The following is a 24,487-nucleotide window of genomic DNA, read 5'->3' as shown; positions in this document are numbered from 1 at the left end:
AGAAGCCCAAGGCCCTTCTATTTTGCCAAGGGAAAGAGAAACCTTTAGGTCCTGGTTCCTTCCTGTGTATCTATGGAAGGCCTTTATCGCTGGACTAGCCAATTACAATAGTCAATACTTTTGCAGAACTGAAAAGTCCTACTTATCGGAGAATTATGGAGAGGCTGGGACTTCAGGATTGCCTAACTTAAGCTTCTACACGAAAGCGGAGCCGCTTGTGCCTTAAACCTCCATACACTGGAACTCAGAAGACAGTTACCACTGCTGGGCACTTCAGTACCAGAATTCAGTGCTCCTGCTCACTGCTGCTGTGGCCAGAGACAGCTCAGTTTTTGATCACCGAGATGGGGAGTTTCCCTTCCTGCTTCCCTACCTTGGAGAGGCAGCGTTACAACTGGCAAACCTGCTTTGAAAACTCCCATCCTGTCTCCCCACTTAACACTTCTGGCCAATAAAGGAGCTTTGGCGAGAGATGGCTGCTATTGGCTACTAGTGCTGGAGACTTACCAGCCAATGCAGAGAACTTTACTAGCTAGAGCAGGGGCTCTCAACCTCTCTCTTTTTAAGGCCCCACCAACAGGCTACAAAGACTCCACGGCCCACCTGTGCCACAACAAATGTTTTTCTGCATATGAAACCCAGGGCCAGTGTTAGGGGGTAACAAGCAGAGCAATTGCCTGGGGCCCCATGCCACAGGGGGCCCCCCATGAAGCTACATTGCTCAGGCTTTGGCTTCAGCCCTGGGTGGTGGGGCTCAGGGCCCCAGCCTTCTGCCCCATATGGTGGGACTTCAGCTTTCCGCCGTAGGCCCCAGCGAGTCTAATGCTGGCCCTGCTTGGCAGACCATCTGAAACCTGCTTGTGGCCCCCCAGAGGGCCCTAGACCCCTGGTTGAGAACTGCTGAGCTAGAGGATTTCCCAGAGCAGTAGCTCCTTGCCAAGGGTCACATCTACAACACAGCTACTGGACAGATGGGATTAAAGGGGACAGTGAAGTGCTCATCCTTGGCTTGTTCTGAAGGGTAAGCAGGTAGCAGCTCAGTCACAGGAACCATCAGGAGAAGTGTCTGAAGTTTGAGTCACATGCACAAGTCACGCAAAGCAAGAGACAGGGATAGGGAGCACAGTGCGCGCACACAGCAAAAGCAGATTATCTACCTTCCCAATTCACTGGGGTCAGCAGAAAACAAGAGAAAATGTAACAAATGGTTAGTGGGAGGCCGGAGCTGCTCAGTGCTGTCGGCAGCCCCCGCCTGAGTTAGCACTCTAGTCCCAAGCAGGGAAGCTGGAGAGAGCACAAGCCTCTCTCTACAGCATGAGAGCAAGGGAACTGACTGAGCACGTGGCACCAAGAACTAAGCCCACAAGGGTGGGTGGGGAGGGAGCCTTCAGCTGCAGCATCACCTGCTCTTTGCTCAACACTGCCCAGAGACAGGTTTACCACCAAGTGATTAACAGGAAGTTGTCATCTAACTGGCCATTTTAAGCAGGGCTCAAAGGTCAGTGATCTGGCCTCAACATTAGTCATGGAACAGGAGATTAGCCTGTGCTCCCTCCTTCATGAGGATATAGTGCTAGTGATCATGTAGCATTGGCTAGAATAGGCTGCTTGAACAATTAAGTACTCTGGAAGAAGAAAAGGAGGATTTGTGGCACCTTAGAGACTAACCAATTTCTTTGAGCATAAGCTTTCGTGAGCTACAGCTCACTTCATCGGATGCATACTGTGGAAAGTGTAGAAGATCTTTTTATATACACACAAAGCATGAAAACATACCTCCTCCCACCCCACTTTCCTGCTGGTAATAGCTTATCTAAAGTGATCACTCTCCTTACAACGTGTATGATAATCAAGGTGGGCCATTTCCAGCACAAATCCAGGGTTTAACAAGAACGTCTGGGGGGGGGGGGGGTAGGAAAAAACAAGGGGAAATAGGTTACCTTGCATAATGACTTAGCCACTCCCAGTCTCTATTCAAGCCTAAGTTAATTGTATCCAATTTGCAAATGAATTCCAATTCAACAGTTTCTCGCTGGAGTCTGGATTTGAAGTTTTTTGTTGTAATATCGCAACTTTCATGTCTGTAATCGCGTGACCAGAGAGATTGAAGTGTTCTCCGACTGGTTTATGAGTGTTATAATTCTTGACATCTGATTTGTGTCCATTTATTCTTTTACATAGAGACTGTCCAGTTTGACCAACATACATGGCACATATCACATTGGTGGATGTGCAGGTGAACGAGCCTCTGATAGTGTGGCTGATGTTATTAGGCCCTGTGATGGTGTCCCCTGAATAGATATGTGGGCACAGTCGGCAACGGGCTTTGTTGCAAGGATAGGTTCCTGGGTTAGTGGTTCTGTTGTGTGGTATGTGGTTGCTGGTGAGTATCTGCTTCAGGTTGGGGGGCTGTCTGTAGGCAAGGACTGGCCTGTCTCCCAAAATTTGTGAGAGTGTTGGGTCGTTCTTCAGGATAGGTTGTAGATCCTTAATAATGCGTTGGAGGGGTTTTAGTTGGGGGCTGAAGGTGACGGCTAGTGGCATTCTGTTATTTTCTTTGTTAGGCCTGTCCTGTAGTAGGTGACTTCTGGGAACTCTTCTGGCTCTGTCAATCTGTTTCTTCACTGCCGCAGGTGGGTATTGTAGTTGTAAGAATGCTTGATGGAGATCTTGTAGGTGTTTGTCTCTGTCTGAGGGGTTGGAGCAAATGCGGTTGTATCGCAGAGCTTGGCTGTAGACGATGGATCGTGTGGTGTGGTCAGGGTGAAAGCTGGAGGCATGTAGGTAGGAATAGCCATCAGTAGGTTTCCGGTATAGAGTGGTGTTTATGTGACCATCGTTTATTAGCACTGTAGTGTCCAGGAAGTGGATCTCTTGTGTGGACTGGACCAGGCTGAGGTTGATGGTGGGATGGAAATTGTTGAAATCATGGTGGAATTCCTCAAGGGCTTCTTTTCCATGGGTCCAGATGAAGATGTCATCAGTATAGCGCAAGTAGAGTAGGGGCATTAGGGGACGAGAGCTGAGGAAGCGTTGTTCTAAGTCAGCCATAAAAATGTTGGCATACTGTGGGACCATGCGGGTACATACATACACATTGTAAGGAGAGTGGTCACTTTAGATAAGCTATTACCAGCAGGAGAGTGGGTTGGGGGGTGGGGGGGGGGGTGAGAGAACCTGGATTTGTGCTGGAAATGGCCCAACTTGATCATCATACACATTGTAAGGAGAGTGATCACTTTAGATAAGCTATTACCAGCAGGATAGTGGGGTGGGAGGAGGTATGTTTTCATGCTTTGGGTGTATATAAAAAGATCTTCTACACTTTCCACAGTATGCATCCGAGGAAGTGAGCTGTAGCTCACGAAAGCTTATGCTCAAATAAATTGGTTAGTCTCTAAGGTGCCACAAGTACTCCTTTTCTTTTTGCGAATACAGACTAACACGGCTGTTACTCTGAAACCTGTACTCTGGAAGGAAGCAGCTCCCCAGGGGATCCCTGCAGGCAACCACCATAGGGAGGAAGTGGAGGAATCAAAGCCTCCCACAGACCTCCGACTCCACAGTGGCATGTCGGAGTGAAAAGCCACTAGAGTAGTTGGTTCCCTCTGCAGCCAAGTAGGACACAGCCATGCCTGGACCTACAGGATCCCAGCTACTCTCATGGTCTTGTGTAGACTAATGACACCAAAGCTTCTGTGCAACTAGCACCAGGTTGTCTCCTTGTTCACATCGGCCCTGGTTCCTGGAACCAGCTTATTCTCAAGCCAGCAAAATTATCTATGCTGATGCCTTCAGGCCAGCTTTCCCCTTTTAACCTTCAGAGCAACAAGCATCAATACAGTATATTCAAAGACATCTAATGGTCCAGTTCTCAAGGAGATGAGGACGATCTCACATCACCTCTGTCTACCAGATCAAAAACTGCTAAGTCCCTGGCTAAGGAATCCTGCCTTAACATTCTTACCTTTTCCCTGTTTCATCCGCAGTCCCTTTGCCCTGTTTCTCAATGACGATCTTGTCATTCATGCCAAACTTGCACTCTGGCATTCCACTCAGATAGCTCTTCATCACCACCCTGCCAGAGACGTGGGCACTGAGAACCTGACCTGGGTGGAGAAGAACACACACTGAAGCAACACCAGGAGGTTAGGTTGCTACCTACAGAATCTCCACTCCTGCCCCCTGGGGAGATTGCCGATTCCAGGCCTATCCACTGTGACAAAAGCCTGCTTCTCTTCCACTTACCCTGTGGTGACATTAACAGATTCACACTCTCCAGCACATCCAGGAAAAGCTCATTCCGACGGTACTTGATCCCTTCACGTCTCCAGCCAATCTGACCAGTCACCTGACTGGTAATCTGCGATTGTTCTTCTTTAGTCTGAATAAGAGGGAAGATGATAGTTCTTTGGAAACCCAACATTAAGCATTAATAGTAGCTTACATCTGAATATATAGCAAGTTGCTTGCAGTGCAAGACACAATCGGCCATGAGACTACATCTGTTGCCTTGATCTAGGGTGCCATCATGATACCCCATTGGGTATCATTAGCCAAGTTAGTGTGCAGTGTCCATAAGAAGAGTTCCCTTGTTCTGGGAAGGGACTGATTATTCTCACTCATCTGGCTCTAGTCTCTGCCATCATAAGGAAGCAAGGATAGGTCTCTTTCCATTAGGTCAGGTAGCGCATAGTTAGACCAAGGGTTAAGTACAGGGAAATTAGACCCAGAATGCAGTTCAGGCTTTACCAAGCCATGATGGCTGACAGCAAACCCTGGGCTAGCCAAGAATAATGCCACCAGACGAATGTAACAAGACATGAGTTTGACAAGCTTTGTCCTGTATTTTACTCAGGCCAGGATCAGACCAGTTTCCAATGGCTGGCAAGAGACACTCAAAAATATTCAAGTTGGGGACAGCCATTCCATGTCAAGTTACACATACATCGGGTCAGTATAACAGCTGCTGCTCTGGGATCTAATCCCACTAACTCATCTGCACTATAACATCATTATGGATTTGCTGGGCCGTACAGCAGGTTCGCCTACCTGGTGCTATAGGCAGGTCCAGTCAGACGCAGAGCGAGAGGAAGCAGATGTATAGCAGCAAGTGTTGTGCACACAGAGTTAACAGGCAAGCAGGTCAGTAGCAAGAAAGGGAAGGAAGAGGAAAGAGGCAGGTTAGGTTCAGGGCTACCTCAGGAGGGGAACACAGTAGGTTAGCTTGTCACTGTCTGGGCAACTAATAAGCACAAACAAGTTGAAAGCTTTCCTGTAAGCTCAGGCTATGGAGCACTCCAGCACTGAAGGAACTACTTCCAGACATGACCCGTCAAGGCACCACTGAACAGGGACAAGGCAGGAGCCTGAAATCTGCTCAGCAGTGCAGGCAGAGTGGAGAACACTCACTTGGGTGAGCACCAGGCCTTGCACAGCAAGACACACCCTTGCACTGGGTCTAGACTCTGCACTCCCCTCAGTCTAAGTCATTGGCACTTGCCATGCCCCAGCACAGCTGCAAAGGGGATATTAGAGTGAAGCAGGAGGGTACTCTGTAAGACAATCTCATAGCAGTGGATGCAGACATTAGGTTTCATTTTCACCATTAGGCCCCATTTTAATCCTGGTTCTTCCAGGAAAATGGCTATGTTTTGGCCAACATCAGCCTTGTCTCACGTCCCTGTGGTGGTAGCCACAAGGGGGCAGTGTGTGAACTCAGTATTGTAAACCAAACACATGAACAGCAGGGAATTTGGTTCTATGCCAGGCTCCTCATTAACGAGGTTACAAATATCTCCAGTTTTGTGCTCATGCTGCCATTAGACTATTGCCTTCCTTAAACAAGATACTAGCTCAGGATCTGCAGGACACGGTCCATACAGCACTTCGCCAAATACCCTGCAGGGTACCCCATGGTCACTCACCCACCCCCACTGACCACCTCCTTATATGTGTATCCTTCAATCCTTTGAATATTTTTGCCAAACTATTGCTTCAATTTTAGGCCTAATGGTAGGAATGGGGAGGCTTGAGCAGACATGAATCCCCGGGGCTCCAGTTTCTGCCACACAGATAACCAGTAAATGTTCCACTGGCTATCAGATGCAAGTCATGGTTGATTGGGTAGTCAGAGCCACTTTGCAGAATGCTGTCACACATGGGAAAGCCAGTGGGGTGTATGGCTCTAGCTCAGCCCACTGCTCAAGTGGATGAATGTTGCTTTGAGGTGAGTTCCTGCTCAAGCAACTCTGTTGGGCTGTTTTTGCCCAGCAGCCAGATGGGGCAAGTCTAACCGCTTCTACTGAATGAAGCTGGAGAGGTGGTCGACCTCAACTGTTCAAGGGTATTTGGCTCTGCTGAGGCAGCCCCACAGCTATTGTATTCACTAAATCCTTGGAATATTATGGTGTTGCAGGATTCTGTTTTGAACACACAGCTACTGAGACAGGCCCAGCATGTCATCTCCTGGGGGATGCATGTGGAGTGCTAATCAGCACGCGCCCTGGAATGCAGAGAGGCTTCCAATTCAGAGTGGGGATTACCAGACATTTTGTAGCTATAGAATTCCTATAGCTGCAGAATGTCCAGAACTTTGCTAATAAGTGAGAAGTAAGGGAGATGCTGATGGATGGGAATTGCAGTAGAAAATTCAAATAGGGCACACTTTTTGAAGTGTGATGTGTGATTTTTTCCTAGAATTAGTTCCTATTTATAATACAGGGTGTAGAGATGGCAAACTGGCCTCCCTTTTTCTGCCCAGAAGCAGGGCCATTAGGAAAAGATTTCAAAAGCTGAGAGTTTAGTTTTTCATGAAAGGGAGGATGAGCCAAGCTACAGTGCCAGCTTCTTCCAAGGGAGATCGATGCAATCCGTACCCTGTTCCAGTGCCAGGTATCCCTAGAAGGCAGACTACCCCTTATGTGGGTACACAATATTGACCGGAAGGGACACACTAATGTCTGTCATGAGCTTCACAGTGACATGACGCCCTTTCCAGCACCCTCTGGGAGCTGCTTTGAGAAGCTATAAAGCAATAGCCGGTCAGAACCACCATTTCCAGGATACATTTGTGTCCAGTTGTTACCAGCCCTTCCAAGAAGGCAATGTGCATTTTGGACAGTATAAGACCATCCTATGGATGTGGTAAGGGGTCAATGTGTCAAAGGCAGGGCCATCCCTAGGCATACGCAGAATACACAGCTGTGTAGGGCACCATGAAATTTGGGACACCAAATTGCCCCAGAATTCATGATGTCTGAGGCAGCACCAGCTCCGGTGGCCAGCCCTATCCCCCGGCCGGCCCCAGGTGGGCTGTGCCCACTGCAAGGGGAAAGGCCATTCCTAGCGGCGTGTGGGACCCGGGACAACTCCCTCCGCCCTGCCTCTTATCCTTCGCCCCTGCCCGCCCCTATTCCACCTCTTCCCCCAGTGACCCCACACTCACCAGCAGTGATGGAAAGCAGAGCAACCCAGCCTCAGCCCACTCTGCCACCTCCCAGTCGCTGCAGTGGGTGGTCCTTTCCCCGCCCCTGAGTAACAAGGCTGGGGGGAAGCTGAGTGGGCTGGGGCCAGGTCACTCCACTTCCTGCCACTGGTGAGTGCTGGGGGGGGGGGGGGGGAGGAGGAGGAGGAGGGGAAGCAGGGGGGAAGAGAGGAAGGAGATGACACCTAAGCCTCCTCCCCCAAAGCAGCCTCCCATAGCTCCTGCCTCCCCAGCCCCGCAGGCCTTGAGTGCGGCCAAGACCCTCTGCGGGGCTGGGGGGGGGGGGGGGGGAGAAGAGGAGGTGCTCAGGCTGCATAGGGCACCATAATTGGTAGGGATGACCCTGGTCAAAGGAAGCAGAGTTCAAACCTATTTGGAAAGTGTCATAAGTCAGTCAGACTATTTGGAACTGAAGGATGCTTTGTGTAGAGTAGCCTTTTCCACACTACAGCTGGATTGAGGCCTAAAAATGTCTGTCACAAACAGGGCAGGCAAGCCACCTAGTGTTGCCCTGTGTACGTGCTTTTGCGGGTTCAGTCTCAACGGTTACATGCAGTTAAAGTCCTTGGACACAGAAGTCTGGATTCCAAGCAAAATTTGCTTTCTTCGATAGAGATGCAGAGTGCATGATGAAGTCCTGGAAATATGGTAGGACTCTCAAGCAGAACAATCTGAGGGCCTTGTAGGTACAATGCCAGCTGCAGACCGAATCTGCTCTTGTTTTTAATAGGTGGGTGAAGCCCATTGACAGAATCCCAGCATGCAAAGCAGAATTGTTATTTGGTTCAAGATGGACCATTACCAGGACGTGTAGTCTAAAACTACTCTATTACAGGGATAACAGCACATCTGGCTCTTTGCCCAGCTGTTGAATGAGCTATGTATGATGGTGATGGAGCCTGAGCTGTATGTGGCAGCTTATTGCCTACCAGCATGAAGATTTGCTAAAAACAGGAATGAAGAGCAGTGTTTAAAAAAAAAATATCAAGGAAGGAAGTGACGGAGATGGTTAGTTTTAAGTGTTCCTAGGCATTGGAGCTGACTCAGCCAGTTTGGGCACTGACTGCCCGGCATGTCAGATTGCAGCAGGCTGGAGTGAACAGGAGGGAGTGAGGAAGCCTGGAAGAGCAGCCTTTCCAGAGCCTTCACATCTGGCCCCCTGACACTTCCTGCTGGAGTACAAGTCAGCAGTTTGTGCAAGAGGGAATGTGGGTGGGGCTCTGGACTGGCCAAGGGCGAGGCCACTGCTGGGATTTCTGGTTTAAAAAAAGCAGTTACTGGGAAAGTTAGTGCAGATGAAGGTAGTTGGACTGCAGCCCTGGAGAAACTCAGATTAACAAGATTCAGACTGCTCACTAATGCAGGTTTAGGACTTGAGTCCCCTCCCTTCTTCTTCCAACTCTGCCTATGCAGAGCAGGTGAGGAGAAGTGATATTCTCCACTCTGAATTGCATGGCTTTTGCCTAAAAACTGGATGGAGTGTATAGTTGGCCTGCTATGGGCATGGCCATTCGGAACCGGAGCTGAATGACTGCTGTGCCTCCAGCAATTCCACAGGGTCCAACGTGAACTGCAACTGCAGAATTATCACCCCACTTGGCCCTTCTGCCTCATGACCAACTCCTACTCCATAGCAGGTGGATTTCATGACCAGCTCTGTGAAGTTGAGTGCATCAGTAAGATCTCACAAGCAATGCCTGCCCAATGAGTTCAAACAAGCCCAATTCTTACTTCTACTTCAGGCTGTACAGTCCAAAAAGCACCGAACGGCAAGGGAATACACCCTCCTTCATGGGGATTAAGCTTCCCTCCTTTAACACCCAGCCCTCCTTTTCAGGCACATGGAGGATCTTCTATCATCAAGTGATCACACTTTTTCTTTCCTATCTAGATTTAAGCTCTTTGGGGCAGACACTGCCTGGTGTCTGTACACTACCTAGCACACTTCATTTGGGACTTTTTAGGTGCTACCATTGTACAAAAGCTAAACAAAGCAGCATCTAAATCTGTGAGGGCAAGGCCATGTAACTAAGAATAAGGGAGATTAACAGCAAGACTCATCAGGCTGCAAAAAAGGTCACCCAGGTGAAGGTGAGAGCCCCATGGCTTGAGACACTGAGAACTGGAGAGTAGATTGGAGCAGGAGTCGGAGCCATCCTGCTCTAGCAGAGGGATATGAACAAGTTCTCTCCCTAATTGGGCTATGACTAGGACTTAGGATGTTTATCTCCACCTGTCAGCCTCATTGTCAGTCAGTTCAATGAAATCAAACTATTGAACATTTGCAAGTAAAGGAGTGATAAGAGCTGCCCCAGCTCAATCCCCACCCTTGTGGGAGAGAAACAAGGAGATGGAGCAAGTACATCATAAGCACAGAGTGAAACACTGCTCAGGTTCTCCCCTATGCTCAATCTATCCAGCTTCCTATACCATGACCAGCTCAGATCCCATGGTCAAAGTTTGTGTACTTTAGATAGATCCCTCCCCCAAGAGGCTGAGACCCCTACACTTCCTTGAACAGATTTTTATACCAAGATAGAACAGGGACAGGACGGTGCTACTATATCCCAAATCCCTTTCATTACCTGGCTCTTGATGCCTTGTTGAGTGATGAAGGTTTTCAGAGCCCCTGTCTCAGAGTTCTGAGGATAGCCAAAGTCCAGGATTTCTACAGAAGGGTAAAGAATAATCAGCTCAAAGAACTCACAAGACAAGAGAGCTGTAGGGTGTAAGTCACTTCCAACGCAAGCAGTCCCCAGCGGTAAACATTCCTAGAGGGAGAAAGGACTGGGGCACGGATGCCCACCCCGCTACACAGAGCCTGGAGCCTCTGAAGCAGGGCAGACAGGACCAGCCCAAGACTTGCATCAGAATGCTCCTCTGCAGCAGACACAGCCCTGCTGGACTAACGGCAGCGACTGTCTGGGGGAAATCGAATTTTCAAGCCAGTTTGGGGGCAAGGGAGGGTTTGTCCATCTGGAAGTGAGGAGCTCACTAGCTCTCACGGCGCTGTACTTCAGGGTCTAAATACCAGCAAGACAAGACAGACATCCAGGGGACACTGAAGAGGGTCTATCCAGAGACATCCAAGGGACAGTGAAGAGGGTCTATCCAACAGCAGAATAATCTATCTTTGCAGCATTTTCTTTAGGTTTTGATTTTCGCATGAAGATGTAATAAAAATCAAAACCTAAAAAAATAACAGCAGAGTAGTGACACCGCAGGGTGAGCCAGCAGGGGAGAGAAACAGCTGTTAGCTACAGAGAAAGAAGTGCACTTTGCCCCTCCAGGGGAGAGCGGGCCACCTACACAAAATCCAGCGGGGATGGCAAACCTGTAATGTGAATATAACATGACACTGCACATGCAGGAACTGTTACCACTCTGCTAGGAGAGGGCAGGCTTTGAGCACCAAAGGCAGAGCCTGCCATGTAAGAGAAATGAATAAATTACAGCTCTGCAGCTTCTCCTCCACCCCCATCAAGAGGAACCTGTAGAGAGTTTATCAAGCACTAACTGTGACCTTTGGACAGGCTCTGAATCCTAGTACACCCACACTTGTTTTATTCTTTTGATTTCAAGTCTGGAGGAAGATGGAGCTCAGTTTTAGGAAACAGCTGACACTGGCTATCTAGAGTCACGACATTAGAAATAATTTTATTTGTATTGGCATTAGGCAAGATGAGGACCCAGAATCAGCCCAAGTGCAGACCTTTAGCCTCCACAGACCCAAGCAGTTTAGTGTATTTTTTAAAAAAAATACACTGAGCATCAAAAAAGTTTCAGTGAGCATCCAGATAGAAGAGACTACAATAATATGCCATTGGAAGCAGCTCTGAACTGCACTATCACCTCAGTGGGAAGAGAGGGCTGAGGTGTTAGCTCCCCAGACTTGCTCGAACACCAAGTAAGGAACAGGGCAAATAGCCCACATGGCATGGACGCCATCTCGATTAGATTCAATGATGGTTGCTGAAGCAGTGATTTGCTTCACTTTCTCAACATGTTTATGCCATGCTCATCATCACCATAGCACAGGAATCTCACTACTGAAGTGAGGAGCAGCTAACAAGCTTAAGTGTTTGAGAATGGGGAAAGCTCCATCATCCTACACTTGAGAACACCGGAAGGCAGAATGCAGGGGAACTTTAAAGCAGAGCTAGAAGCTACATGGCCCTGCCCCATACAAACTACATGAAGCTACTCAGAGCCAACGCTGGGATGGGGGTAAGCTATGGCTGACTGGATCCTGGCAACTAACTGGGTAACTCACCATCCAGCAGCTCATAGATCAGCACAAAATTGTTCTTGATGTTTTCCTCGCTGATCTTCCCGAAATAGGCAGTCATCACGTCGCACATCTTGTAGAGGAATTCGAAGACCATGGCAGCATTGACATTCTGCTTGGTGACTGCAGCCAGCCAGATGTTGGAACGCTTGACATGGAAGAAACTGGTGCGGGCAATGTTGGTGACAGGCGAACGCACCTGCTGCCGTGCGTGGATGACATTGACACGGAAGGCGTCCACTGCATTCCGCCTAGAGGGTTGTCACAAGAGGCGGAAAAACAGAATTAAACTCCACATGCACTCTGCAGATTGGTCAGAAACTGTAGCCAAGTTGCTTAAGGACTACATTTGTTAAGCTACAGCTACATTTGCCTGGCCCTTATCAGGAAGGGTGTTTGGGACATTATAGCTAATGGGGTCTAACAGAGTTCAGGAACAGAGTTAACATGTTAAATCCTGCAATATACTATGTGAGGGGGACGAGGAAAGAGAACCTACTGCACCTCTAAGAAGCTCTGGACTATAGCTCAACGCCAATTCCTATCTGCCTCCAGATGGAAGTTTCTCAACTGGCCTAACAAGAGGCTTCCTCTCAATTTACCTTGCTAGTGCTCCCTCATTGGCTAGCACTGTCAGAGGCCAAAAGGCATAGCAGGCTGTGGCCTAGGTAGAGAGAAACCCAATTCTGACTAAATACACAGCCTGTTACTTCCTATTCTCTGCTCCTTAAAGCTTCACAGCAGCCTGGCTTCTACACCTGCTGCCCCCCACAACCTGCTTGATGTTTAGGTTGACTGCAACCCCTTCTGCATGAAAGGAACTGCTGTCATATCACATGCCATTGTGAAAATCCATCAAATCCTACTAGATTCACTTGCCTGATGTATGGAGGCAGGTGGTGTCAGGAATGGGACTGTTCCCAGATGTGCTTAATCTCTGAACACAGCAAGCATTAATGAGGAAGCTCAAACCAGTAGGTGAAATGTAGAATTTAGAGCATATTTTACTTGTTTCCAGTCTACACTGCTAGTCCTTATACCTCAACTATAGAACAGGAGAGTGGTTTGGCTGATAGTTTTTAGAATTCCAGGGGTGCAACATGCTAATGGAAATGCACTAGTGTAGTTGCATAGTGCAGGCAGGTACTGTGCAAGCTTCGCTATGTAGCTCTGCCATTCCCCTTAATCTCAACATGATGCACTGCCATTCAGGTCCTTTGTCTTAAAACCCACTACACAGTTGACAATTTATGTGCACTAGACCAAGTCCTTACTGTACAAATGCCTTTACTTTTGAGAGATGTGGAATTTAAACCTAGAACAAACTCCAGAGGCTAGCTCTTCAACCTTCTGCATTATGTAGCAGGAAGGTTTTGGCATCCTGGCCACTGCATAGTTACCAGACTGTACTCCCATAATTAAGCTGAAAGTCCATTAAGACTAGGAATCCAGGGAGTAAGTCAGGAGGCTTTTCACACTCTTTTCTTGATGCAAGCCTGAGAACTAGTGTCTGTACACCAAGGAATGAGCTAGGAGCCATACAATAGTCCTTCAATATCTCTGCTCTGGGACTGACCCTATGATATAGAACAAGGTTTCTCAAACTGGTTTGTAGACCCCTGGGGGTCCATGAAGGTACTCCAGGGGGTCCACAAGTCATGTCCAGAGCCACTGGCCCCGCTGATCAACTCCTCCCCCTCCTTCCAAGTTCAACAGCATGCAGGAGGCACTGGGAGGAAAGAGGTGGGAAAGAGGGGTGGAGTGAAGCAGGAGGCTTGGGGGTCCAGGAAAAATTTTAAATCAAAATGTGGGTCCTCAGGTTGCTAAAGTTTGAGAACCGCTGATCTAGAAGATAAACACTATTTCTAATAGGCTGTTAGGTGCTGAACTGCCTACTGCAATTCTGATGCCTTTGCATTTTGGTAGTCAAGATACTGGGTACAGTCAATATTAGTGAGTTGGATAGTAAACACATCCTCAAAATGGGTTAAGTTCCAGCCCCTTCAATCTTTGTCACTTACACTTGATAACATACATTGTTACTACCCAAGAACCTTGAAGAATACTAGTTTAGTTTCCGTCTTCAAGAGGGAGACAAGTTGATAAGAATTACCTCTCATCCCGAAGAGTTTAAGTTCCTCAGTAATACTTAAGTGTTACCCAATAAACCCTGCAATGAATGATAATGCTCCAGGATTGAGCTAAATCTTCCCCCCACTAACACTAATACTAGCCCCAAGAGTCATGGACTGGCCAAGACAGAGAGGAAGCATCAAATGAATGAAACTTTTAGCACATCAATTCCCCACTTTGTTGGGCCAGTCATGGCCTGCCACGCGTCTCTTACCTATTGCTACAGCAGCCAATGAGATGGGATGGACAGAAATGGCGCCAGCGAAGAAAGGAGGAGTGACAGCAACAAGAGAAAGGGTTAGAAACACACACAAAGCACAATGAATCCAAAGAGATAAGGAGAGACCAAATAGCACCCCCTCCCCGTTTCCAGGCACAAGAGGCGAAGGAGGTACTTCATGGAAAGTCAGAAGCTGTGACAGCAGCAAAGCAATTGCAGACAGAAACTTAACATGCAGTGGTCACTCAGCAGCCCTCTGTGCCAACAGATTTCTGTGCTGTTTAGCTGCAGCTCTAATTGGGTGTTTAGTCAGAGCCATACCCAAGTTGCTATCAGTATTACCCAATTTGCACTCTTATGTGCAGTTTATTACAAATAAAATAGCAGACACCAAAAATGAAGAAGCCTCAAAGCGTCAGGCTGCATCTAATGGAGAAGCCTGCTTAGAGTTTAGATTTCTCCTACCAGCAGACATCAGGCATGATATTACTGATCGGACTGAGGCACCATTCTCTCCTAAAAGGCTGTTTTGACTGAAGCATCTGAGGCTTGGTCCAACCATAGGGAATTATAGAAAGGCAGGCACAATCAGAGCACGAAGGAGAGATGGCACTTCCAGAAGATTCAGATGCTGCACTTTACCATCATCTTGGCACAACTAAGAGCGAGTGTGTGATAATCAAAGCACAAGATCAATATTAAGAGAGTCTGGTTTGAAATCAAATGCTCAAGAATTAGAGGATACATGCAATTTGTCATTTAATAGCACATTCCTACCAGGTGTCTATATGGAGATCTGCATGTTTCAACGCAGGTAGGATTACTTCAGGAGTTAACCATACAAATAAAAACTGCACTTGAAGGTTACAGTGAACCCTTCCATGTAATCTTGAATTAAATGCACTGTGCTTTTGTTTCAATATGGAGTTTAAGAAAGGTAACAAGACCATTTATGCATGCATCTAGTTAAATGGCATTGGCAGATGCTCTACATGCATTTATTTCAAGCCATTCTTTTAGAGAGAAGTTGCAAGCAAACAAATCTGTATAGCACTCAAACTTGTGAAGTGCCAGGAAATTCAAAGCAATGGTTACTTAACTGCTACTCTGCTCAATGGACACCAAGTTACCATATGCAGTTTAAGATTTTACATATGCACAAGGGGAAAGAGTTCTAGCTACTGTAGACCCATGGCTTTGAGTTTCTCCCCCAGTGTGTAGGTTTCAAGTTTCCACAGAGTTTGGCAGGAGTGAAGGGGCCAAACAAGAGCCAAGGAGTCAGAGGCCTTAATTTCTCAGAGTTCACATAAAGCATAAGCAGCAGCGCAAGTCTTCCCAATTCCACCCCCATCCAGTCTCAATCCTCTCCCTCCAAAGACAGACATCCGGTCAGTGGGTCTCAACTCTGGCACCGAAAGACGAAATTCAGGTCATGAGCGACCAACGAACAAGGACATCAGCAGTGATTGTTTGTGGCATGCATACCTCCCCTCTGGGCATGACATTCATGTTGACTTTTGCATTTACATCACTGTTCAGCTAAGATGGTTTGGAAACAAGAGCCCACAGGCTCCAGGAGTCACAATACAGCCATTTAGGATACTGAGTTGATCCAGCAATGCTTTAGCAACAAGCCTGGAGCATTTCATACCCAGACTCCACTTAGGACACTGCACAACAGTATTTTTTATTTCCTTTCGAATACTTAGAAGCTGGATAGTATTCCATTCTCTTTGGACTCTAATGATGTGCTAAACGGCAGAGACGGGCCAGCAACAGCTTGAAGCAGACATGGCTTTGCTATTTCCTGGTTTGGACATTAGCATTAAGCTCTCCTTGCTCACTACACTTGCTCAGTACAGCAGAAAACCCTAATTTAATTGCTCACTTCCATCACAAGTTTTTAGCATGCACAGGACACTCCCTACCAAGTTACAGCTATTTATAAAAACAGCATATGTGGGCCATTAGCCAACTCTGTACCAGGTTCCACCACATTGACAGAAGAAACCCCCAATAATTCTTTGGGCACTTTAAGAGCCAAGTGAAGTTCCTGCCGGAAGATTAATTGATCTTTACCAGTTTTAGAGGTTACAAGAGAAGTGAAAGTGAAGCAGTTTTGCAGAGCTGCAAATTGTGAGAAACGCTTCACTCCAGAAAGCTTCTTTCACCAAAGTTTATGCTCTGCCCTTGGAAAGGGGTGCTGAAGGCATAAGTACCCACCTCACTCAGCCACATTAGGAGTTTGAGCATATGTACAGGCCCAGGCCAGGCCAAGCCAACCCACTTTATAATCTCCTCACCAACCATGTATCCTCACCAAGCAGCTGTAGTAATTTTAGAGACCTACTTTTATAGTTCCTTCCATACAAGTCATTTAACATGGGCCTCAATTCCCTTATTTGTAAGAGGAGGAAAGTTACTGAAAGCAAAATCCACATACAGTATTCTGATCTCCACAGCCGTGTAGAGGTAGGAGTTCCCCTTCAGTAAAATGAGGTTAAATGGGCCCAGGCTGGCTAGTCAATTTGCTTAGCAAGGCATAGGTCACGTTTCTCAACCCAGGGGTCATGATGAATGCGTCAAAGGGTCAAGCAGAGAGCTGCAGAGTGAGCCGACCCCGTGCTTACCCTGCAGTGGCAGCTCTGGTCCCACAGGGCTGGCTGGGCTCCACTCCTTGTTCCAGGAGTTGCAACATGGTGCATGGGGTGCTGTTCAGGTTTGGCCCAGCTCCTCCATGAGAGCTAAGAGCCAAATATGACTAAGTGGTTCTCCAACCCCGAGTACCAGATCACAATGCCACTCAAGTTTAGCCCAGCCAGTGCAGGGTACCAGGCGAACCTGAGCAGTGCTGCAACCTCAGAGATCACAACGCCCAGAGTGGGGACAGGAGCTACTGTTACGATGCTAAATAAATACACTGTGTGTACTTAATATATATTAAGTATCATGGGTAACAAATATTTAAGCCAGTTTTTTGGGGTTTTTTTGCACACTAAGGCTATTTACTAGGTCATGACAGGCCATCAAGGTTTACAAATGGGTCCTGAGCCCAAAGAAGGTGCAAACTGCTGAATGAAGTACAGGACTGAGAGCAAAGGCCAAGGCTCCAGTACTGCTACCTTCTGTTCTGCCAGGAGCTTTTTCCAGTCACAAGGGTGACTTTCCATGCAAAAAAGATTAGATGCCTCACTGCACGTTAGGCTCTGAAAGACGGACATGCTGGCGGTGCAAAACAAGGGGAACTGCAAATTATTTGGCCCAGCTACAGCCTTTTGCTGGCCAGTGTTTCAATGGATGCTATTCAGATAAAGCATCCTTAAGTGGTGCCATTTTGAGAGGCACTAGAATCAACTTTTAGCTCTACAAGGTTGCAGAATTCATACCCTTAACTGAATTCTTATGAGACTTTACATGTTGATATTTGCATACTTGTTTCTCCGCTACATGTTCTGCATTAGCGTAGGCGTGTGTGTCAATACCCAGCAGATCACACAAGGTTCAGACGGCTGTATGCATCCGATGAAGTGAGCTGTAGCTCACGAAAGCTTATGCTCAAATAAATTGGTTAGTCTCTAAGGTGCCATAAGTACTCCTTTTCTTTTTGATTTGATTATGTGATTCCAATCTGTTGATACTGGACATGAGCTAGAATCCACTAGAGGCAAGAGTTTCACTGTATAAAAAGGGCCTTGCATAACTTTTTTTTTTTAAAAAGGAAAAAGCTGCACTTGAGAGTTGGACTGCTAACTTCACTGGAATGCTTCTGTCTGATTTCCATCTTAGGAGGCACTAGCTGACACATTATTCCTGTTGAGCACGGCTAGATCTTTGGATTCTTGACTTGATAAATAGAGGTCAGTGACCCATCATCAGGGATTGGAAGGGACCTCAGGAGGTCGTCTAGTCCCACGCCCTGCTCAAAGCAGGACCAAACCCCAATTTTTGCCCCAGATCCCTAAATGGCCCCCTCAGGGATTGAACTCACAACCCTGGGTTTAGCAGGCCAATACTCAAACCACTGAACTATTCCTCCTGCAGGTAAAGCAAGTTTTAAATCTATTCTAGGGGCTGCCTAAATTCAGCTGCCATTGTCTTTATGGTAGCCAGTGGATATCACAGGCTTGATCCAAGCAGTAAGAATGAATTGCATGCTGGGCCCTGTAGACCAGTGGTTCTCAATCTTACCCGACTTATGTACCCCTTTCAGGAGTCTGATTTGTCTTGAGTACCCCAGGTTTCACCTCACTTAGACTATTTGCTTACAAAATCAGACAAAAATATAAAAAAAAAGTGTCACAGCACACTGTTACTGAAAAATTGCTTACTTTCTCATTTTGTCTGCATGAAATTTTAGTTTGTACTGACTTCACCAATGCTTTTTATGCAGCCTGTTGTAAAACTAGGTAAATATCTAGATGAGTTGATGTACACCTGGAAGACCTCTGCGTACCCCCAGGGGTATGCGTATCCCTGGTTGAGAACCACAGCTGTAGACTACCTCTTTTATACAAGTCAGATGTAACCTTCAGCTCCTGGGACCTACGCAAACTTTGCCCAATGGCTTTGCAGGCAATGCAGCCATATCCAAGTATGGAAACATACCCTCTTTCTCCCCATGCTCATGGGGAAGACTAGCATGTGTCCCCTAGGCCTGGTATGTGGTATACACTCAAATGCCATTTTATCACTCCTGCTTTAACTGCAAATCTACCAGCTTCACTGTAAGTTAGGAAGCATCTCCTTACAGAGGTTTTTAGCTGAGAAGCCCAGCCTTACTAGCAGGGCACTTTTTACCATCACCTGAAGGACACCAATATTCAGAAACAGATCTAGAGTATGTCAAAAAATCCTGCTAGTTAAGTTAACGTAGTTATGAACTAGTCTCACATGCATACACAGCTAATGCAGAGGAAGCAGCTATGGAATGTTGTCTGCACAGTGAGTGGGACTAGGGTGCAGAAGCTTTAAGTTGGAGTCAAATTACTTACCCGATGTCATCACGGTAGACTCGAGAGATTAGAACCTCTCCTTTGTGATTATAAATGAACAAGCCTCCGATCATGATGGAACCTTAGTCTTCTCTTTCCATATTGCATAAGACCTGACAAGACAGAGGGAGCATTAGGCTTTTTGTATGGCAATAAGTGGTGTAATTGTACAGCATTAGACTTTTCACAGCACTAAATTCTATCAGCTGGGAGATTAGCACAAATGACTCATGTATGTAGAGTCAGAGTCACTGTAAAAGGTAAGAATGAGAGTTCTGACAGGTTTGTATTAAGGTTCTAAATCCCTACATGAGGTTATAGGCTTGAATACACTATCACCTTAAAGATTCTACCAATTAGAGCCAGGTGGAAACTTTACACAAGCACTGATGTGGCTTCTCAACTTGTCAGTTTACCAGGCTATGAGCAAAGCCCCAATTATTCAGGAAAGTGAACACTGATCTGTCACCCTGAAACCACAAGCTTTGTGGCTCAGTCACTCTGGACCTGTGCGTATTCCCTTGCTGGCAGTGCCACGGCAATAAGCAATCTTGAACTGCTGTTCTACAAAGTTCAAAAGGGCATTGGGACAGGATTCTTACATCCTGAGATCTAAAAAGTTTGAGGTGGTTAAAAAAACGTGTCTTATCTGGGAACTCCCAGATTACTTTACTTACTCATGATTTTTACCCCAAGCAGAACTTCTCCCTGACCCCCAGTGCAGTGATAGCCAACTATAGAGTTTATTCATTCTGAAGTTTACTTATGGGTGCACATTTTGTAACTTGAGTAAGCTAAGCCTAAGAGATGACCTTCCTAATTAAAGTATTAATGGCACAGAATGACCTGTACGGTTCGTGTCAGCAGCAAGGAGCTTTATGATACTACTTGGTATTGCATGAAATTTTGGTGAAGCTCTGAGGATTTTGCCTCTTACAATCATATTATGCTTGGAGCTCCAGATGTAGTAACTGCATAAACTGTGGATATTCAAGCTATTTAGCTTGAGTTGACAATTTAAGCTGTTCTTTTTAAATAAGAAAGTGTTGCCCAAAGGTTTCAAAGGAACCTTAGAAGTGTGACCACCAAGTGTAAGGAAGCAGTATCTGTCCATTTGCAGAAACAGCCACAGCCTGAAACAATAACTCAGACCTGATCTACACTTAAATTAGAACACTCTAGTGAGGTCATTCAGGGCTGTGAAACATTGTTCCCTGAGTGCTGTAATTAGGTCAACCTAACTGTAGGTGTGGCTAAGTCAATAGAAGACTTCTGTAGACCTAGCTACCACCTCACAAATGGATTAACTATATCAATGGAAAAATCCCTTCCATTGATGTACGAAGCGTCTACACTACAGCAGCTGCAGCAGGGTAGCAGTGCTGAGATAGTGTAGACATGTGTAGGCCTGAGAAGGATATATTGCAGCATTTGTCTCAACTAGGTGTTTACCCTTAAATGTAATGAAAGAATATTTATTCTGAAGTCTGATGAAACCTTGACCAACACTGGCTAATTTACTGCTGATCAATTTAGCCAGAGCAAGCTAGTTATAAGGCATAGCAAGGTAGCAAATTGCTAACCATGGTTGCTGGAATGAAGAGGAGTGCCACACCCCCACCTTTTCACTCAAATTTAGAGTGATTTCTGCACCTTCTTAAAGGGAGAGTTAGAAATACACCCCCCCACCTCAACTTACTAATTCATAGATTCTGAGGCCAGAAGGGACCACTGTGATCATCTGGTTTGACTTCCTGTGTAAACAGGCCATAAAATTTCCCACCCAAAAGCATCTCAAAAAAAAAAAATAAATAAAATCCAGTCTTGTTTTAAAAATTGCATTGATGGAGAATCCAACACGATCCTTGTAAGTTGTTCCAGTGATTAATTACTCTGACTGTTAAAAATTTATACCTTGGAGTCTAAATTTGCCTAGCATTGATTTCCAGCCAGTGGATCGTTTTGTATCTTTCCCTGCTATGCTGAAAATATTTGTTCCCCATGTAAGTACTTGACTGATCAAGTCACCCCTTAACCTTCTTTGTTAAGATAAATAGATTCAAGGAGCCCGATCTATCACTATAAATCATGTTTTCTAATCCTTGAATTATTCTCATGGCTCTTCATGGACACCTCTCCAATTTATCAACATCCTTCTTGCATTGTTGACACCAGAATTGAATATTGGACACAATATTCCAGCAGCTGTCACACCACTACCAAATACTGAGGTAAAAATCTACTCCTACTTGATTCCCATTTATGCAGGGGAGAATTGCATGAACGCTTTTGGCCACAATGATGCACTGTAGCTCGTGGTTAGCTGTTCAACCACCACAGCCAAGTTTTTTCCCCCACAGTCACTGTTTGCCAGGATAGAGTCCCCATCCTGTATGTATGGTCTACATTCTTCATTCCTAAACATTTATATTTAGCCTGCTAAAATACATTGTTTGCACGCTGCTTATCAAGTGATCCAGATCACTGTGTATTACTGTATCACTGTCACCTTTATCAGTGATATTTGTGTGTTTTCTTCCAGGTCATTGGTAAAAACATTAAATAGTAGAAGACCAAAACCCGATCCCTAAAGGGCCCACCCGAATAAAAGAAACAAACCAACCACCTACTTGATGATTCCCTCTTCACAGTTATATTTTGAGCTCTATGATCCAGCTTTTATGACATTTAATCTGTCATGTTAATTTTATATTCTAGGGCGGTTGTTTTTTTAAAATCAAAGTGTTGTGTGGTACCAAGTCAAAGCACCTTATAGAATTCTAAGTATTACATCACACTATTAACTTCATCTTTTTTTATAAAACTATTTCAGCAAGATATGTTTTCTATAAATCTATACTGATTGGCTTTAATTCTTGAACTAAGATCAACAGCCTCCTAGATGCCACAAACAAAACCCAGCTCCTATACCATCAAAGGTGCCAAGAGTCCCAACTTCCGGAACTGCCAGAGGCTGTATGCCCACTGTGACTGTTTTGGGATGCAGTTACATGTCAAATCAATGTTACAATGTACTACTGATTTTTTTATTTTTTATTTTTAAAAGTTTAAGTCAGCACAGGAATTTAGCTTAATAGCAGTTACACTAAGGTATGTGTTCACTACCAACGTTAAAGCGCTGCCGCGGCAGACACTTCAAAGAGAAAGAACAGAGCAGGGCAATTATCCAGTGATCCATCCCCAGTCATCCAGTCCCAACATCTGGCAGTAAGAGGCTCAGAGACACCCAGAACATGAGGTTGCATCCTGTCCATTTTGACTAACAGGTCCATCAATGGCTATCCTTCATGAACTTTAGTTCTTTTCTGAACCCCGTTACAGTTTTGGCTTTCACAACATCCCCCAGCAATGAATTCCACAGGTTGACTTTGCATTGTGTGAAGAAGTACTTCCTTTTATTTGTATTAAACCTGCTGTCTATCAATTTAATTTGTTCTTGTGTTACATGAAAGGATAAATAATCCTTTCTTATTTACTTTCTCCACACCATTATTTTAGAGACCTTTATCATGTCCCTCCCCATAGTCATCTCTTTTCCAAGTTGAACAGTCCCAGTCTTTTTAATCTATCATATGGAAGCTGTTCCATATCCCTAATCATTTTTGTTGCCCTTCTCTGTACCTTTTCCAATTCTAATATATTTTTTTGAGACGGGTCAACCAAGACTGCACACAGTTTTGAGATGTGGGTGTATCACAGATTTATAATGTGGCATTATGATATTTACAGTCTTTTTATATATCCCTTTCCGAATGGTTCTTAACAGTTAGCTTTTTTGACAGCTGCTGTAGATTGAGTGGATGTTTTCAGAGAACTATCTGCAACGAGTCCAAGATCTCGATCTTCAGTGGTAACAGCTAATTTAGACCCCCATCATTTTGTAAGGATAGTTGGGATTATTTTTTCCCATGTGCATTAATTTGCATTTATCAACACTGAATTTCATTTGCTATTTTGTTGCCCAGTCACCCAGTTTTGCGAGATCCCTTTGTAACTCTTCGCACTCTGCTTTGGACTTAACTATTCTGAGTGATTTAGTATTATCTGCAAATTTTGCCACTTCATTGTTTAACTCTTTTTCCAGATCATTTATAAACATGTTGAATAGCACTGGTCCCAGTACAGATCCCTGGGGGTCCCAGCTATTTACCTCTCTCCTTTGTGAAAACCGACCATTTACTCCTACTCTTTGCTTCTAGCCTTTTAACGAGTTACTGATCTACGAGAAGAAGACCTTCCCTCTTATTCCATGACTGCTTCAAGTCATGGCGTCTTGGATACCACTAAGCCAAGACTGGATTAACACTAGGTCTATACAGATACTATACCACCAAAACTTATATTGAAGAGGAATGCAACTTTTTATACTGCCAAAAACCTTTGTGTAGAGGCAATTATACTGGAGTAAAAGTGTTTGCTGGCGTAGCTTATTTGCTCAGAAACAGGTATAAAGATATAGCAGCAAAAGTGCTTTTGCCAGTATAAGCTGCATCTATGGGTAAACTCTTTTAGTATAGGCTAGACTTAAGACTACCACTGGAAACCCAGATGCTAATTACAAATGTCATCAGCTTTTACCCACTACATTTATCTCTAACAAAAAGAGCTACTCTACAGCACCTCACGTGGAACTACATGCTTCTCCCTCACCACACACCAGAAACAATGCAATCTAAGATCCCAGAGAGATTTGATGCCATCAGGAAAACTAGGAGTGGTGTAGAACTGTGCTTCTGTATTGTAAGTGCCTACAAAGCCAAACTTACATACTGCAGAATTCTACCACCTACACTAATGACACAATAAGTTAAAAAGATGTCTAGCTGCAAGCCATGGCCTTCTTCATCCTTATCAAAGCCTCCACTTTACACTCAAAGTACAATAGTGCAGAGAATGGAAGTTCAGCAAGGAGAGAGTTACGTAACTTTGATGACCCTAGATTCTACTCTGCACTTGTTCGTGACCCTTCAAGTTTCCAAACTATTTGTTCTCTGAGAAAAGTGATCAAAGGTTTTTCCCTCCACAGAACAGCCAAGATCAGCTATTTGCCAGTGAATCCTCATGTGTGCTTACTGGCCTCACAGCCACTAAGAGGTTGCCAGACTGAAGACAGCTTTTATCTATGACAGACAGCTGCTTTAATACAGATCGAGTTTCGGTAATGCAGTTGTTTGCCCTCTTCACTCAATTAGCTCCTTCAAGTCATAGTATTTATTCTAACAGCTGCTCTTGTGGCTTAGTCCAGAGAGTAGTACAGCAAAGATGATAGCAGACAGGACCCTCACAAGCAGTCACAAGAATGTCAATATGCAAGTATTTCACAGCTCTACACTTGGTTAACCAATGGC

General features: G+C 45.5%; 1 protein-coding gene across 2 annotated transcripts in view; it reads right to left on the bottom strand.

Annotated features, from left to right (window-relative positions):
• Positions 1-24,487, bottom strand: part of AP2M1 (adaptor related protein complex 2 subunit mu 1) — a 42,007-nt gene that overhangs the window by 4,765 nt on the left and 12,755 nt on the right. Inside the window, exons 2-6 of one of the 2 annotated variants that reach the window (XM_074963437.1) lie at positions 19,119-19,231; positions 11,760-12,025; positions 10,072-10,154; positions 4,249-4,384; positions 3,968-4,109 (exon numbers count right to left, since the gene is read on the bottom strand). In XM_074963437.1, coding sequence (XP_074819538.1) covers positions 3,968-4,109; positions 4,249-4,384; positions 10,072-10,154; positions 11,760-12,025; positions 19,119-19,192 — 701 coding nt within the window. In that variant the 5' untranslated portion in view covers positions 19,193-19,231. Of the gene's footprint in view, positions 1-3,967; positions 4,110-4,248; positions 4,385-10,071; positions 10,155-11,759; positions 12,026-19,118; positions 19,238-24,487 lie in introns of those variants that run through there. The other variant, XM_074963438.1, reaches the window with a different exon arrangement.

Source organism: Natator depressus, chromosome 9 (genome assembly GCF_965152275.1).
Source record: "Natator depressus isolate rNatDep1 chromosome 9, rNatDep2.hap1, whole genome shotgun sequence".
Classification (NCBI taxonomy): Eukaryota; Metazoa; Chordata; order Testudines; family Cheloniidae; genus Natator; species Natator depressus.
This window is presented reverse-complemented; position numbering and strand designations above follow the sequence as displayed.